The sequence below is a fragment of the Crinia signifera genome, chromosome 1 (genome assembly GCF_055691185.1).
Source record: "Crinia signifera chromosome 1, ASM5569118v1, whole genome shotgun sequence".
Taxonomy (NCBI): Eukaryota; Metazoa; Chordata; class Amphibia; order Anura; family Myobatrachidae; genus Crinia; species Crinia signifera.
The window spans coordinates 352,993,240-353,010,713 of record NC_139217.1 but is presented as its reverse complement, the minus strand read 5'-3'; the positions used below and the strand labels follow the sequence as shown (position 1 = coordinate 353,010,713).

The window sequence follows — 17,474 nt, the reverse complement described above, 5'->3', positions numbered from 1 at the left end:
TGTGTGTACAGGGTATACCGATGGCGATGTGTGGATCCACGCATCACCAGTGCCTGCAGGGATAGACAGTTCATGCACTGCCTATCCTGTTAAGATTGCAGCATTTTGCCTATTAGCATAGGAAAAATGCTGCTCTGTACAGATCGCTGAGCACACATCATGGGAGCTTCAGCACATTGCTTAGCACCGGCTCCCCCTATGCGCCATGTGTATGGGGCTTTACAATGTTGCTTAGAGAAACATTACCCCAATGTCTGGCTACATGCTTATGATCAATATACAGCACACTGGATGTTGTGATTTTTCTGTAACCTCAAGGGTGCATGGAATACTTACCAATGTTGCTGGCTATTGTGCCATTTGGGTCGACAGTCAATATGATGTGGTCAAAATGTTGATGCAAGCAATAGGTCGACATGAAAATGGTTGACACATGACATAATCTATGATTTTTCACACTTTTTTCCCATTTTTGGGACTTATTCATACTTTCCATTCATGTAGATTCCATTGGCAAATGTTAAAGTGTGCTGAGCGCAACAGTAGTGGAGCGAGAGATGGGGTCCGCATGCTTAGGTGTCCACATTGACAACATTTTTTGAAAAATTATGTGTTGACCTTTTGCTGTTGTCAACCTTTTTCCAGTGTTGACCTTGTGTCTGTCAACCTAGACATTGTCAGTGAGCTATACCATACCCAGGCTGAACTGAATTGCCAGTTGTTTCCTTGGTAGAGACCATTACGCCTAAACTTTATGTTACTGACAAAATGCCATACCACTCACATATTTAAATTTTGATAATATTGACAATTCATTATTTGTGACAAAAATAAATAATTTGAATGGGGTGTACACATGGTGCAATGTACTTTCTATTCAATCCCAATTCAACCCTGTATCCCGATTAGATTTCCTTTAAATCTGCACTATTCAATGATTTATTTGGTCAAGTTTACATGTACCCTATTAAATCACCGTGCCGAATGACTAAATTACCGTGCCGAATGGATCAACGAATTACTCCAACAAAGCCGAAACCACATCAATGGAAAAAGCGCCCACGTAAGGCTGCATTGAATAGGATATTATTGAATACGGTATACGGTCATTAGCAATAGGATGAGCAATAGGATTACTATGTATTGTATTGCTGCTGAGAACAATAGGATATCCATGGCTAGCCATGATGAGCCACGACCTAAGGAACAAAGTTGGCAGGGGCTACAACTGTACATTGCGTTGTGTGTACACCTCTTTAGACGGGAAAAAAAGAAATCTTCCAATAAAAAAATTTAATGTTAGCAGAAAATTACAATTTGCTCATTCATTTTTCAGCTAAGAAATCAGGGGAGGAACAGAAACACAGATACAAAGTATATTTAAGATGGGTTATGTGCATGGGACATTGGCACAGACATCTGGCCTGTTCAGTGATAAAGTATTACCTCCAGTCTTTCCCAACAAGGCATCAGATAGCAAATTCAAGTCTTTAATATTGCAATAATATAAACGCCTAAAAGTGAATACACATGGAACGATTTGGCTAACTATAATATTGTTAAGGATTTCCTCATTACTCCTGGACAAACAATTTGGTGTCAAATAGTGAACAATTCTACAAACGATTACACATGAAAGATTGATCTTTAACGATGGTGGAGGGGAGTGGGAGCCAGTCAATCAGCTTTACCAAATCCTTTATTTCTTGGATATTCCTCTCTCCGACAGAGGACGGTAGAGTTTACAAATATGAAAAATAAAAATATGAACAATGTGAATGTGAAGTATTGTTTTTATGCAATAAATGATTGTTGGTATTTGTTTACTAGTAGGCGTACTTAACTTACACATGAGTGTAGTCAGGGACACTTATGAAGATTTCTTTTCTCACAATGTAAAAGGTGTGTATACTCCTCATCTTTGCACAGATTTCCTCAATTATAAAAAATATATATTTATTAAAGCAAAAATATACATGATGAAAAATTAATTTCTAAAACCTAGGTTTCAGGCTTCAGTCATATAGTGTAAATTGGTATTCACTACACACATGGTAAATAAGTAGATCCTACCCTCCACCAAGGTCAGTCCACACACAACAATCCCCAGGTGGACATTCACTCCTTCCAACACGTTTTGAGATGATCTCTTTAAAGTATGCCTATCAGTAAACGAGTACCAACAGTAGCTGTAGAATTTTATTGGGCAAAGCTTCAAGCGCTGCGTCTGATCTTATGCTGCCTCAACCTTCCCAAAAAAGGAATGTTCCCTCAAGTCCCAAAACAATTAGTCTAAAAAAGAGAGGGAGGACTTGCTTTTTGGTACTTATGTATTATCTGGGCTCCCATGTTAAATGCACCCCATTTTTTCATACCCCTACTATCCAACTACGCATGGAGTTGATTTTATATAGTGTGGCGAGCGCAGCGAGCCACCGTGCCCGAATCGTGGCGAGGGGACGCGGTCTCATAAGAAAAACTGGAGCCCAGATATTACATAAGTACCTGCTTTTTTTTATTAGGAATACTCTTTGCTGAGAGTTCTGGACATCACAATGCCCCCCTGGGAGAAAGGTAGGATACATAGCATTCTTGTTTGGTACATTAACTATAAAACCTGTTTGTGGTTTTGTACCTCTGTCCTCCCTACTCCAATAGGGCCGACTCAATCCCTCTACCAGCAAACAGTTTCCCAATTTTTATTTTATGTATTTTATAAGTCAAAATTAAAACATTTTGTAAGGATAAAGAAACCTTGATGAGAGTGATTGTACATACCCAGATATTCCTAGCCTCACTACATTGTTACGTAAGTGAGGTAGGAACACTAACATCCCTGGGACACCTGCACCATTTTTTAACAATCTGAGACCTTCCTAAAAAAATTCCTTTACCCCTTTTTTTGTCTCCCATACTCAAGGTGAGATTCACAATCATAAACAAGAAGTACATTAAAAAAGAAAGAACACCATCAGGATAAGTATTCAACTATTCTATGATTTTACTTATCTAGCGCCATCTTCCCCACCATTTTCTCTTTTGTTCGAATACGAACAGTAATTTATTACATTAAAAACAATACTTTCGTTGTACATATTTTTATTTTTCATATTTGGAAACTCTACTGTCATCTACCGGAGAGAGGAATATCCGAGAAATAAAGGGCTTTCCAAAAGATAAGTATACAGTATATCCACCTTCTTAGTGCCCTGTCTATATACCCCTTCACCAACCTATCCATTGTATCTTTCTGGGATTAAAGGGATTGATCCTGGGATATAAGAAAGGCAGCAGAGATCAAGGAGCGCCCCATCTTTCTCTCCTCATATCTCAAAAGCTTCACCAAATCATTCATCCTGCATACACATGAAACGATTTGAAAACATTGAAAAATTTGGTCTATGATCGCTCTGCGTTCATGAAAGATATTAGACCCCTCTTAACTAGCGGCATGTATGCACATCAGCGATAATATCGTTCATACACACGGAATGATTTGATCGATCGGTAACGCACACATTCTATGCCAAATTGTTCTGTGTGTATGTACCCTAACATACTATGAAATGTAATGGATGGAGATGATGCAGATAAAGAAACATGTCACTACACAGGCTACTGCAAACAGAAATCTCTCTCCAACAGGTGAAAGAATAAATAAGAACCAATTGATAAGTAGTTAAAAAACAACCATATATTATAGGGTTCTTCAAAATAAAAATGTGGCTGTGATAACCTCTGACTGACTGAAAAATAAAATCCTAATTGATATGTATATACTTTGATTCGAAGCTAACAAACAGTAAAACACAGGAAGAGATAATGCATGTTCTTTGTTGGGTGTGAAGCGTTCATCCTCTTGAAGAGATGTAAATATTTTGTAGGATTATCTTTAGTCCCACTTTTCTTTCACATATAGCTCTAACAAACTCTCCTTTATTTACAAGAGACGATATTACGCTGGTGAATGAACTCTCAAGAATATATAGAGTCAGAATGGCGGCTCTATGAAAGGCACTAGATAGAAGTTTCTAAATGCAGTCCGGTTCTGCTTTGTTCATTGTATCACCGTTGTCACCTGATCCCGTTTGCACATTCTGTGGTCACAGCATGGAGTTAACAAATATGTTCCCATCATGCAGCAGCACTTTGTTATATCCTTTATCTAATGGAGTGCTTTCTATATTGTGTACACCGATAAGACTTAATAAAATTTTTTAACATATTATGTAAAATATATATATATATATATATATATATATACAAATACATCCAAATGACTGAGAGCGCACTCACCAGACTTGTTAAGGGGTAAAACTTCAAGGCTTTATTCAATCCATTCAATCCTTTTTCGCCTAGATCCCAGGATCTAGGCTTTTGTTGTTTGTCTTGGAAAAGGGTCATGTTTGGACCCGGAACGTCGACCTTGCTGTAAATTTTAAAAATGGATTGAATAAAGCCTTGAAGTTTTACCCCTAAACAAGTCTGGGGAGTGCACTCTCAATCATTTGGATGTATTTGGCCCACAAGGAATGTGGCTTGAGCTTATGGACACCCCATCAATTTCTGGATGAATATTGTGAGTGCTGTTTTTCTCTGCAAAAAAAAAAATAAGTCATTGTGTTACCCAAGTTGTCAACACAATCTGATATTTGTGCCCTTGGATGTTTTTGTGGGTTTAGGGAAGCTAGAGGAAGAAGTGCGCAGAGACCCCAATAGGCAGTTCGCAGTCAGCATATAACATGGTCCAAGATCAGTAGCCTGCAGGGTAACCTCCCTTCCGAGTGTCTGAGGCTGCTGCCCACTTGCCCTCCGTCCGTACAATGCCCTGTACCACGGTTCCACGTCTTTCAGAATATACTACATTATGATGGCGCTTCAAGAGTTCAGTCTCCACGGTCTGCAATACAGAAGTTAAGTCAAATACAAATGAAAGGTGAAGAGTTGGTGATAGTGAGCAGTAATAACATAAATCTATGCAGAGATGTATAACCTTTGTCATGCTGACTTCTATTGTGGTGTCATTAGGGAATAATTGATTGTGTAGTCGTGCCATTTCCACAGATTTCTCAATATCATAACCAAACCAAATGGAATGTATAATTGCCTACAAAAGGAATGAAACAAAAAAAGACACGAGACTCAGGTGCTGTCATGAAATTGCTGCACATCATTGCATAAATGGTCATACATAAAGAACCTTTTATGTAACACAAGTTTTTATTCACAACAAATCTTTATTTTTTATTTTTACTTTTAAAATGTAATTTTTTAAGTCTAATATACTATGTATGTCTTTTTGGATAAACTTTCTCCCTGGCTCTTACAAGTGTCGCAAACACAGTGTTAAAATGGGCTCCACTGTGCATGCTGATTTGTGCTAGTGTGTCTAATGATTTCTAGGAGAGTGCAGGGCCGTAACTAGGGGGGGGCTGGGGGGGCACGCGCACCGGGCGCTGGAGGCAGGGGGCGCTGGAGGCAGGGGGACGCTGGTGTGACCAGCGGCAGCAGCGGGGAGCTAGCGCCGCAGCCGCTGCCACATCAAAGATGGCCGCCCGCCGCCGCCCCCTCGTCTCCCCGCTCCCCCGCTGGCTGCCCTGCTCCCGTCCCCTCACGTCTCCCCCGCTGTGTATGCGGGAGAGACGTGCTGCTGCGGTGCTGCATATGCTGCTGGACCGCTAGCCAATGGCCGCTCGCGGTCCAGCAGCCACCAGTTGATTGGCTGCTGGACCGCGAACGGCCATTGGCTAGCGGTCCAGCAGCGGGAGTTAGAAATGTTAAAATCATACAGCACAGCAGCAGCACGTCTCTCCCGCGAATACAGCGGGGGAGACGTGAGGGGACGGGCAGGCAGGCACAGGCACACTGACAAGCCTGCCTGCCTGTCTGCCTCCCGCAGGCGGGGGAGGGGGGGGTTCTATCCCCCTTGGCAACGAGCACACTGGCATTCTATCCCCCTTGGCAACGAGCACACTGGCACATATCAATCCCCCTCGGCAACGAGCACACTGGCACAGATCAATCCCCCTCGGCAACGAGCACAGAGGCACAGATCAATCCCTCTCGGCAACGAGCACACTGGCACATATCTATCCCCCTTATCAACGAGCAGAGGCACAGATCTATCCCCCTCGGCAACGAGCACAGAGGCACAGATCTATCCCCCTCGGCAACAAGCAAATTCAGTCCACCTTGGCATCGGCATGAACCCCCTGGCATTGAGCATATAGGTAAGTGGCACTTATGTGTCAAATGTGTATGGTGTGTTATACAGTATGTCATGGGCATTGCGTCGTGTTATATAGTATGACATGGGCATTGCTTAGTGTTATAAAGTATGACATGGGCATTACGGAGTATTTATTTGTAATGGGCATTGCGGTGTTATATAGTATGTCATGGGCATTGCGTAGTGTTATATAGTATGTAATGGGCATTGCAGTGTTGTATAGTATGTAATGGGCATTACGGTGTGGCTGGGGGCATGGCTAGAGGCTCACAGAGCCTCTGGGTCATGCCCCCATAGCGGCAAAATGGGGGCGTGGCCTCGCGGGGGGAGCAGCGATTATAGGCCACGCCCCCAAATTAGGCCACGCTCCCCCCCGAAAATTTCGACGCGCCTCCGGCGCACAGCATCACTAGGGTGGGGGGGGGGGCACCAAAAGACTGCCTTGCCCCGGGCGCCGGAAACCCTAGTTTCGGCCCTGGAGAGTGTAAGAATAGAAATAAGATGGCGGCCTTTTCATAGATGGGGAGGAGTTGGGTGGCGCAATTACCTGCTAAGCACCGAGCAAGTGCACAGTGTTTTATGGAGGTGAGGTGGAGGTGTGAATATGCAAATCAAATGTCTAACTTTATGGGGATCCTTGCTGTTCTGATTGGTTCTCCTGTCCTAGACCTTTAGTGGACCACATTCTGCACGTTTATGCAGTACTGCTGAGGAGAAACACATTTCTAGGTACACTCCGAACAATGGAATGAAAATGTATCTCCCTGCATCCCAAAAAAGGTATTTTCTGATATTGATAGTATTATATCCTCCTTTATATGGAATGGCAAGATCCCCAGAGTAGTAATGAAGACCCCGGTTCAGTCCAAACTTGACGGTGGCCTCGGTCAGCCCAACATTTGCCTGTATTATGTGGCATCACAGCTGGCTGACTGGCTCCAAGGTAGAGGTAGTGTTACTGTGACTGGCTTCTTCTCCAGTTGGGTGAACTCTTCTAATTCTCCTCTTCATTTTTAACCTTTTGGCTGCTCTGCCTCAGCTCTCCCTCCTCTTCTGCGCCAGGCTCTTCTGGTGTGGGGCCTATCTCATACTTTTTGCAAGTGGAAAGACCTGGATGGGGAATCCCCGCTATGGAACAATCCTTCCTTTAAAGAATGCCTCCCCTTTATTGAGGATAACTATTTGTTTTGAATGAAAGTTACTACTGTAGGTCAGATATACGAGGATAGACTCTTCAGGGGTCAGGGAGATTAACACTATTTCAGGGAGTCTCCATAGCATGCATTATGATTTGGCAAGTATGCGTTAAGGTGGATTTGCCTTTTTCTCATGAAAAATGCACTGTGTGGATTGGAGGATGTCTGCACACAGTTAGTGACAGCAGCAACATTCTCAGCTTTACCACCTGCACTGTCCTCAGTTACTGGAGGAGCTTTAGCTATCTGTAATGGACTGAGGATGTAATAACTTACATTTTAACAGAGCTGCTATGGAAAATCAGAGTAACCCATGGCAATGTATTTTAAATTCACATTGTAAACGATAAAAGGGAAAGAAAATCCTGATTAAACTTTATATTGAGCTATTTACCATATACCAAATGCAACTGAAATTGTAAGATGCACTTATGCAAGCTCCATTTGTTAGAATTGTATTTCTGCTCCTTATTGTTTTCCTCATCAATCTGCATTGATCATTTCTCCGCAGTCTCCTGATTTTTTTGACTTCATGACTTACCAGCGCTGTTGATGTAGTGATTTTACTCCCTCCTGCAGCGCCAATCACCATATGTACCTTGTTGTCCTTATTCAGTAGGATTGAGGGGCACATTGAAGAGAGGGGTCGCTTCCCTGAATAAGATTTGGAAGTTACAATCTGAACATTTCACTACCCAAAGTTTAGTTATGTTCTATATTTGTATGCACATTAAGTGGACAGATACCTGGCGTGATGAAATTAGCTGGTGATGGGGGAATACCAAATCCATTGGTTATCAAAGGTGAACTAAAGTCATCCATCTCATCATTGTAGAGGATTCCTGTCACGTTGGAGAGAACATAGGAGCCAAAGCTGGAACAAAGAAGAAACGACGAATCTTATATTCTAATTCCAGACCTACAAAGGCAATGCTTTACTATATATATTGTTTAGAAAGTGCATGAATAGGCAAATAATATATTTTTACTATACACTTATTATGGCTTGTTAAACTTGTTTAAAATGAGTCAGCTTTCCTCCTGGAGATGGAGATAGGGGTTGTCAGCCCAGGTAGCATACACATTAATAGTTGGGTATGTCTTCTGGAATGATTTCAAAACACCAAAAGGTAATTTTGCTTGTGCTTTAGTAGACACAACTATTCAGCTTCCCAAGAGACTGCTGCTGTTGAAATGGGGAAGAACCAATAAGGACTTAAGTTATATAACTTCTTCTTGAAGCCAAAGCTAAAATACCTTTGGTCAATCAATTTTATAAAAAAAAAGACTTTAAATAAACTTATATTTGGACTTCAATTTAATTGTTTATTGGACTGGAAAATCCGAATAAGAACTCAGGCTCATATTGGTCGTTATACTAGACCTATGTATTCGATAGGTATGTATTAGATGCCAACGCAATATATATATATATATATATATATATATATATATATTTAGACCACCAGGTGGTAATAGGAATAAGATCTTGCCTGGTGGGCTCAATGAAGCGCTGGGGCTCCAGTGTTTTCTTTGACTCCCAGGTATCAAGTTGTTTATTACATATTTGCATTAATAAACACACTAATTCTTTGTTATGTTATTTACATTGTAGACTTTTCAGGAACAAATTGGATGTGTATTTAATAATTTATCCATATTTCATTTATCTACATCGTTCAGAGTTTCAGTTCTCTATCCGATTGTATATATTTGTATATATGTTAAAAAATATATTTTTTCTTCTACAGTATGCAGTCTTAAATAATGATATGGCGCATATCTGATGAGTTATTAAATTGATTGTTAGCTGTTATAATATGCGATCTATTGGGTATTGTTTTATGATTTTAAATGTGTGTTATTCTTGTTTCCATAGGAACCATCAGGCTGGTTAGTTTGCCTGCTTCCTGATGCGGGGTGCCGAAGCTCCTGTGGCGTCACTGAGTCACGTGGGGCGGAAGGAGAGGTCAGTGAGACTCCACTCCACCTCAGCTGTGATATGCTGGCAGCATCCATGTGCTTCATGGCAACAGGTATGATCAGCTATCTGTGCAAACAGGGGGTGAGTAAGCATCCAATCGGATGTGTGCAAAGGGGGGGGGTGTTTCTATTTTTGTATGTGTATATAATGTTGTTCAGTTTTATTGTGCATTTGTGTCCCTGGTGACGGGGTGTGTTGCCTCGTAAAGCAATAAAGGACTTTTAAAGCAAGTTACAAGTCTGTTGGAGCACCTCCTATCTTCCCTTCCTGTATTATGAACCACGTGTTCTGGAAGGCACCACAGCAAGTATTTCCATTAAACAAGTAGAGTGCTGGGTATATCTGTTATATATATATATATATATATATATATATATATACACAAATAGAGGAAAAGGGTACCCAATAGTGCAGCATCATCTGATTTATTTAAATGAATTTAAAAGTTTCAATGTACATCAAGCGTACCAAGTATTTCCTCAGCGGTGGACTTAAAAAAACACCTGGCATAAAATGTAATCCACACTGGCAAACAGCATAAAAATGCAGGCAGAGAGAGACCCTTTCGGTGCACTCACGGTTACCTGACTGCACACTGAATGTGTGCAGGGACAGTTTTCTCCTGGGATCACTACTCTCTCCTCCACTCTGAACGTTGCGTCAGTCAGGCCACACCCCTACGAGTTTCGTCAGAGACTTCGTCACCCCACATCATACGCTTGATGTACTTTGAAACCTTTGAAACTTTTAAATTCATTTAAATAAATCAGATGATGCTGCACTATTGGGCTCCCTTTTCCTCTGTTTGTAGATTTATCTCGTGGGAATCGAGATCAAGGAAGAGGGACAAGTGCTTATTAAAAAGACTGTGGACTGATTGCAGTGTCCTCACTAAGTGCAGGTGCTAGCGCACCTTTTCCAGCCTATTGTTTATATATATATATATATATATATATATATATAAACATATTCTAACAGCAGCAGTAACATTGGTGCCTCCTTGAATGTGTAAAACTGAAAGATCACAGAGCAACACTATCTTCAGGTTACAAAGAAGATTAACACACATCCTATCTTTAGTACTATACACCCCCATGAAAACCGCGCCAGGCATTGGGACTGGAACCTTGTTCTGCATCAGTGATGACGTCATTGTGCCTGGAACGCTCACGGCGCAATAACAGGGCACCCATCACAATGACAACTGTATATAAAAATGTCACAACGGAATAAACCATAATAAAGCAAAAGGCTAAATATCCAAAACATTGCTCTATCAAACAATTATACCCTAATTTAAGAAGCATGACAGTGTTAAACCGCAAGGAGAAAATCACATCCAGACAATGGGCCTTATTCTGATCGGTGCGGCCCGATCAGAATATGCGGCCGCAACCGTGCAGGCGAATCCCCGCCTTCCATACGGATCGCCACCTGCCGTCCGTACGCGGATATGTGGCGATCCGCATGAAATTGGACGGGGATACGCCTCCTCCGTCTTGGGAGCAGCCCCTGCATTCGATGGTCGCCGAACATCGAATGCAGGGCCGCACGCTCCACCAGGTCCCGCAACACAAGACCACACGGACACTTGTCCGTGTGAAATCATGTATGGGGGCGGGCAGCTGACATCCGGCGATGTCAGATGCCCGCCCCGTACCCACGCGTCACGGCCTCATTACCATGCATACGCCCCGCGTTTGCATGGGAACGCCCATGAAACGCGGGGCGTATGCATAGGGTAATGAGGCTAAGTAGCCCCTCACGCCCCTCTACGCCCCCTGTGCGGCGTATAAAGAATCCGTGCGGCGAAATCGCCTGCACATGCGCAGAGTGACCTCTGCACATGCGCAGACGATCAACATCGGCGGTCCGTCCGCATGCGGGAATATCCGCACCGATCAGAATAAGGCCCAATGTGTCCAATGCGCCTCGCGCATTACAATCACCACTTTTATATGGTGTTAAGGAAAACGCTAGGAATGATGGTAAAAACACTGGGAGTGTCAGGGAAAAAGCAGTTATGCCAAAGCTGGTTAGGGGAGGGTGTGTGACGTCTGCTCCAGCCTCGATCTGATTTTATCGCAGCTGCTGAGTAAGTCTCTGGCTACTCTGAGTCTGTGATGAGCGGTGACCAGTGAAAAAATGATTTGATGGTGAGCGCCTTACGAATGTATAGAGACATTTTCGCATGCCTGCAAAGTCTTCGCTAGCTGTACACATCCTCTTAGCATACACAATAATTCACAAGGATGGATTTCACTATAGCTGGGCGGTGTCCACCTGATCGCTGGCCGCTGCACATTTGTGGCCATTCGATCAGGTCTGAATCGGCTCCAATGTGTCGATGTGTTCTAAATTTACATGGGGGTTTTATCCAAATATGGAATCGCAATGACAAATAATCTGGTAAATCATTCTGACATTGAAGGGGACATGTAATACTGTGCAATTTTTTTGTTAAAAATGTCCCAAATCACACACTTACGATAAATCGCACTTCAAAAATCACTTCCAGATGTTTTCTCATTGAAAAACATCAAAATCCCGAATGTAATCGGGTGGGATTTTACAAATTAACCCCTATACATTGCCAAAAATCACAAGAAATCTAGATCCGCTTATGGTTGCTGAGTTTGGCAGAACCATGCACAGATCAGTGAGATCTGTGCATGGCTCTGTCAGAAAGAATATTGTAATGTAAACAAAACCCAAAATTACTTCTGCAGTGCAAGGCGCATTAGATACATTGTCTGAATGTGAGAGTTTAACACTGTCATGGATATTATACCTTTTGCTTTATAATGTTATATCGCTGTATTTGCTTTCAGTGTCTTTTTTGTATAAAGTTTTCATGGTGATGGGTGCACTGTTATTGTACCGGTGTGTATTCCAGACACACAGATGCAATGCGTTCCAGATGTGATGATGTCATCAGTAACTGATGCAGGATGGGGTTCCGCTACCATTGCCTGGCATGGTTTTCATGAGGTTGCATAGTGTTTAAGGTAAGATGTGTTTTAATTATCTTTGTATCCTGAATATAGTGCATTAAACAATGAAAAGTAAATATTACGGTCTTGATTTATGTAAAAGTGAGGTGGCTGCAAAAGTTTTCTAGCTCCGTTTTCCAACTGAGTTAAAAATGTTCATCAATGGTAAAACTTTGCGCCTTCAGTGTTAATAAAGGTGATTATCAATCCTTACAAGTTACACAAATGTCGATATGCGTACGGGATAAAATAAATCCCAAACTATAAAGATAGTTATAAAAATTGGTGCTACACTGCCACCATGTGGTTTAAATCTATAAAGATACATTACTAGTGATATATATATTAAAAAATCACCCAATTTAAAAGTGAGGATTTTTTTTTTACAGTATGTTAAAGTAAAAAATAACACCCCCTGTCCCCTGTCTCCACTGTTCACTATAAATGTAAGTACCTTGTTTGCTGTGCTGTATGTCTTGATAAAGGGCTTTGCCCGAAACGTTGACACAAGCCTGTGTTGATTCTGTTTGTTCACATTATTGCTGCCGCCGTGCAGACTTTGTTTAATCTTGTGAGTGCCATCTGCAAATTTGTTGCTATATATATATATATATATATATATATATATACACATATACGCATACACACGCATATATACCTGCACAAAACTCACTTTATGAAAAATTGACACACTACACACACTGCACCATTTACGAGTACAACATCGGATAACCCTGGAGCACACCAGGCAGAAGTACCATGTCAGAAACACTGTTACATGCTGAATTTCCTTAATCCGGTACGAATATAGAACATTCATGTAAGGATAGTATATCACCTTTATTAACATTGATGAACACACACACACATATATATATATATATACAAACGTTTTAGGTCCATCCCAGCAAAGACGACAAGAACTACAAAAGGCTTCTTCCCAATAGCTGTCCACCAACTAAACCGTATTGAACATACCAAATACTAACTCGAACTTTTCTAGATACATGTGAAATGTATGTGATGTATGTTTACGCCTCTCTTCCCACCCCCTTTGTGTTCCCTGATTGATGCTGCACTGTTACCACAAAAAATTCCAAGCATACGCAAGTATACCTGGCCAATAAAGATAAAGATGATTCTGATATATATATATATATATATATATATATATATATATATATAGATAGATAGATAGATAGATAGATAGATAGATAGATAGATAGATAGAGAGAGAATGAGAGAATTATGGGTAGCCGGCACTCAACTCCGTCAGTAAGATAATTGCCCTGTGCTTTCGGTAAGATCACCTCAGACAGGTGCTGCATGTAATATGTACTGGGAGTTGATGCACTCAAGACTTAGGTAGCAGGAAAAACACGTAGCCTGTAGCTAGGTTAGCGTTTCAGCCTTTATTAAGGCTTTTATCAATCAATGGAAGCTATTTTGATAAAAGCCTTAATAAAGGCTGAAACGCTAACCTAGCTACAGGCTACATGTTTTTCCTGCTACCTAAGTCCCGAGTGCCGCGGCTACCAGTACATATTTTATATTATATATATATATACATACATACATACATACATACACACACATGCACACACATACATATAACATTGTGTTGTATACTTATAGTTAATCCACACATCCTATTAAATTCGTGGAGCATTTTCTCCTACTATTTGCATGAGGAGGGAGACACTTTTGCTACCTATTTAAATTTAGTTCCATCTTCCACATTTGGCCAAGTCAGAATAGGTAGGTATTGTTGCAAGGCTTCATTGCTCTATGATGTCATTGATGCTAGCATGCTATGATATTTGCATATACAGTATACTGTCCTATGTCTTACTAGAAGTTGATGGTGCTGGTTGCAGACACTGCACTTCCATCCTCCCCTACAACGGACAGGTGGACTGTGCCATGATTATCTGGAGTGTAGAATACGGGCTCATAATATTCGTAGGGATGAGTGGTATCATCTGTGATCTTCTGTTTCAGATTCTCAGCAAAGTCAGTTGAGGTGAAATTCTTCATCACCTGTAGGTAGAATTACATCTGTCATGTCTAGCCATGTCTGTCATCCTCACAAATCATTACAATATAGATATACAGGGTTGGGGTCCTGGGGTGCACACCAATTGAGATGTGCGACCATGCGGAGACCTTTCAGTAGAACTGCATACAAAGTCAAAGTTGCCGGTGCACAACTCAAACTCCCAAATTAATGAATATTGCAATAAAATTTTGCATTTTTAGCACGGTTCTTCGCTTATTTATAGCCATAAGTAATGGCTTGCCCACCGCGTCCAGGTGACCTCATTAGTCGGGCAAGTCCCTAACATTTTGGGGGGTACAAATCTAGGGCACAGGGCACCCCAAAACGATGCAGCCGAGTGACCCCAGGGCAACACAAGACTGAAAGAAATATATAGTGAAACAAAGTGAGGATCCAAACAGCCACATAAGTCCAGGGGGCCCACAACCCAGAAATGCACCCCCCCATCTGATAATCCATTATACATTTGTGCAGGTCTCACCTTGCTCTGCATGCAGTCTAAGAAATGTCAGGAACCTAATAAAAAAAAAATCCTCACTTTGTTTCACTATATATTTCTTTCAGTCTTGTGTTGCCCTGGGGTCACTCGGCTGCATCGTTTTGGGGTGCCCTGTGCCCTAGATTTGTACCCCCCAAAATGTTAGGGACTTGCCCGACTAATGAGGTCACCTGGACGCGTTGGGCAAGCCGTTACTTATGGCCATAAATAAGAGAAGAACCTCGCTAAAAATGCAAAATTTTATTGCAATATTCATTAAATTGGGAGTTTGATTTGTGCACCGGCAACTTTCACAATATAGATATAGCTGGAGAGCAGCAAATGCTTACCTCCCTATGTTTATATCAAGTCTCATTTTATTAATCTGCTCCAAACTGTAAAGTACAAAGGGACAGATTCTCTAAGCTTCAAAAGTGATAAAATGGAGAGTGATAAACAGCCAGCCAATCAGCTCCTACCTGCCATGTCACAGACTGTGTTTGAAAAATGTCAGACAGGAGCTGATTGGCTGGCTGTTTAACACTCTCTATTTTAACACTTTTGAAGCTTAGAGAATCGGGCCCAAAGGAACATATGCTGTTTCTATTGAAATAAATGTGGATAAATAAATGCAAATGGTGTATAAAAACATTGGGGATTATTCAGACCTGACCACAAAGCTGCTTTTTAGCAAATGGGCGAAACCATGTGGTGGGGCAAATGTAACATGCGCAGAGAGAGTTAGATTTGGGTGAGTGTTTGAACACACTCCACCCAAATCTAACTCTATCTGCACATGTAACATCAGCCCCACCTTCAGTTTAACATGATTTTATCCATTTGCTAAAAAAAAGCAGCTTTGCGATCAGGTCTGAATAACCCCCAGTATACACTCATCGCTGTGCTTTAAGTATTCTCTGTCCAAATGTGTCTACAAAATGTTACTGAAATAATAGGAGCGAAAGGGAATAAGCGTGCATTGTAGCTTGGGTGAAATGTCCATATAAAATCCCAACAACTGTTTTCTCATACAATCTATTAGAAGACATGTACACATCAGCCAGGCAGACCTGCACATTACCTCTGTCATATCCACAAATTCGGGATCCCCAAGCAGAGTTCTCTTTGCATAAGCAAAGCGGAAAGCTTCTACAATGCGATGGTAGGTCAGTCCGAGAGCCTCAGGCTTTACACTGTTACTGGAAAAATTAAAACCTAGTTGAAAACAAGAGAGGATAAAAACAACAATAAATCACATTCCACCAAGTGTTTCGATTATTATCACTGGTGTGTCGTAAGTTATGACAACCCTTGGAAATGGTGACTTTGAAGAACATGAGAAGAGCTATGGTTTCCTCCTGAGAAATAATTATCACCAACAGATCAGTCACCTAAAGCTTCACTACAGGTGACTAAACTAACAACTCTCTTCCTCTAGATCTCACCACTCAGTATGTTGAGGATGAGCCCAAGAACAGGACCACTCAGAGGTGCAGAAGGGGTGATGAGGGTGAGATCTCCAAGTTTAAAACTCAGTGGATTCTCTTCGATAGTCACTTTGTAGGTTCTCAGATCTTCCTCTGTAATAATTCCACCTGCAAAACAATGTAGGAGAAGTAGCGATTAAGGACACATCCTCATTAGACAATTAAGCCACGGACCATGTCATTCTAGGAGTTGATATGATTTAACCAGATACCACTAACACAACCCATCATGTTTGTCTCACCTGCTTGCTGGATGTCCTTAACAATTTGCTTAGCTAGCGAGCCAGTGTAAAAAGAGTTAGCATCTTCTGCCAGGATCTGTAGCGTGTCAGCAAGTTTAGGCCACTTCACAATGTTTCCTCTCTCCAAAACCTTCCCCTCTGCATTACAGAATACCTCGCTGCGAAGGCAGGAGACAGATTCAATAGAAACATGCACTTTATACCTGGAAGCTTTTGTTTTTTTTTTAAATAAACTTTAAAAACTGTATAAATTCCTCAAATATACTCTTTTACATCACCACAATATCCATGATGGGTAATTCCATGCCACCTCAGCCATGCCATCTAACTCACCAACTCAAATTTCGATGACATTTGACACATACACTTTACCATAAACCTAAGAAAGTGCTGAAAACATTTAAAATGTTTATTCCCTATTTTTGAATCACAACACCCTAGATCAGGGGTGGGAAACCTCAGGCCTGGTGGCCGTATGCGGCCCCCGTAGCCGGTCAAAGTGGCCCACCCACCCGCCCCACGGCTTTGCCGGGAGTCAATTACAGGATAATTCTTGCAAGAGGTCAGTAGTTCTCGCGAGATTCCTCTTAATCAACAGCAGCTGGAGACTGTCAGTCCTATTCAGCGGCAGGCGCTGGAGCATGGGAAGGCTGTGTTTATACAGTATGTCATCGTTATGGCCAGTTATATGGAAAGGGACAGGATTTGCTTCTGACTGACTACATATATTGTGAATGGAAGCCACAAGCACTGGTTTTGCCTGTTATATTGGGTGTGGTATAGGGCTCTAACAGTAGGGATCCCGA

General features: G+C 41.6%; 1 protein-coding gene across 2 annotated transcripts in view; it reads right to left on the bottom strand.

The window, feature by feature from the left end:
* Positions 1-847: 847 nt before the first annotated feature.
* GGT1 (gamma-glutamyltransferase 1) overlaps positions 848-17,474 on the bottom strand; it is a 99,993-nt gene continuing 83,366 nt past the window's right edge. The window contains exons 6-13 of one of the 2 annotated variants that reach the window (XM_083148188.1): positions 16,669-16,826; positions 16,385-16,534; positions 16,021-16,154; positions 14,255-14,442; positions 8,172-8,299; positions 7,967-8,079; positions 4,994-5,107; positions 849-4,900 (exon numbers count right to left, since the gene is read on the bottom strand). In XM_083148188.1, the coding sequence (XP_083004314.1) occupies positions 4,754-4,900; positions 4,994-5,107; positions 7,967-8,079; positions 8,172-8,299; positions 14,255-14,442; positions 16,021-16,154; positions 16,385-16,534; positions 16,669-16,826 (1,132 nt within the window). In that variant the 3' untranslated portion in view covers positions 849-4,753. Of the gene's footprint in view, positions 4,901-4,993; positions 5,108-7,966; positions 8,080-8,171; positions 8,300-14,254; positions 14,443-16,020; positions 16,155-16,384; positions 16,535-16,668; positions 16,827-17,474 lie in introns of those variants that run through there. The other variant, XM_083148196.1, reaches the window with a different exon arrangement.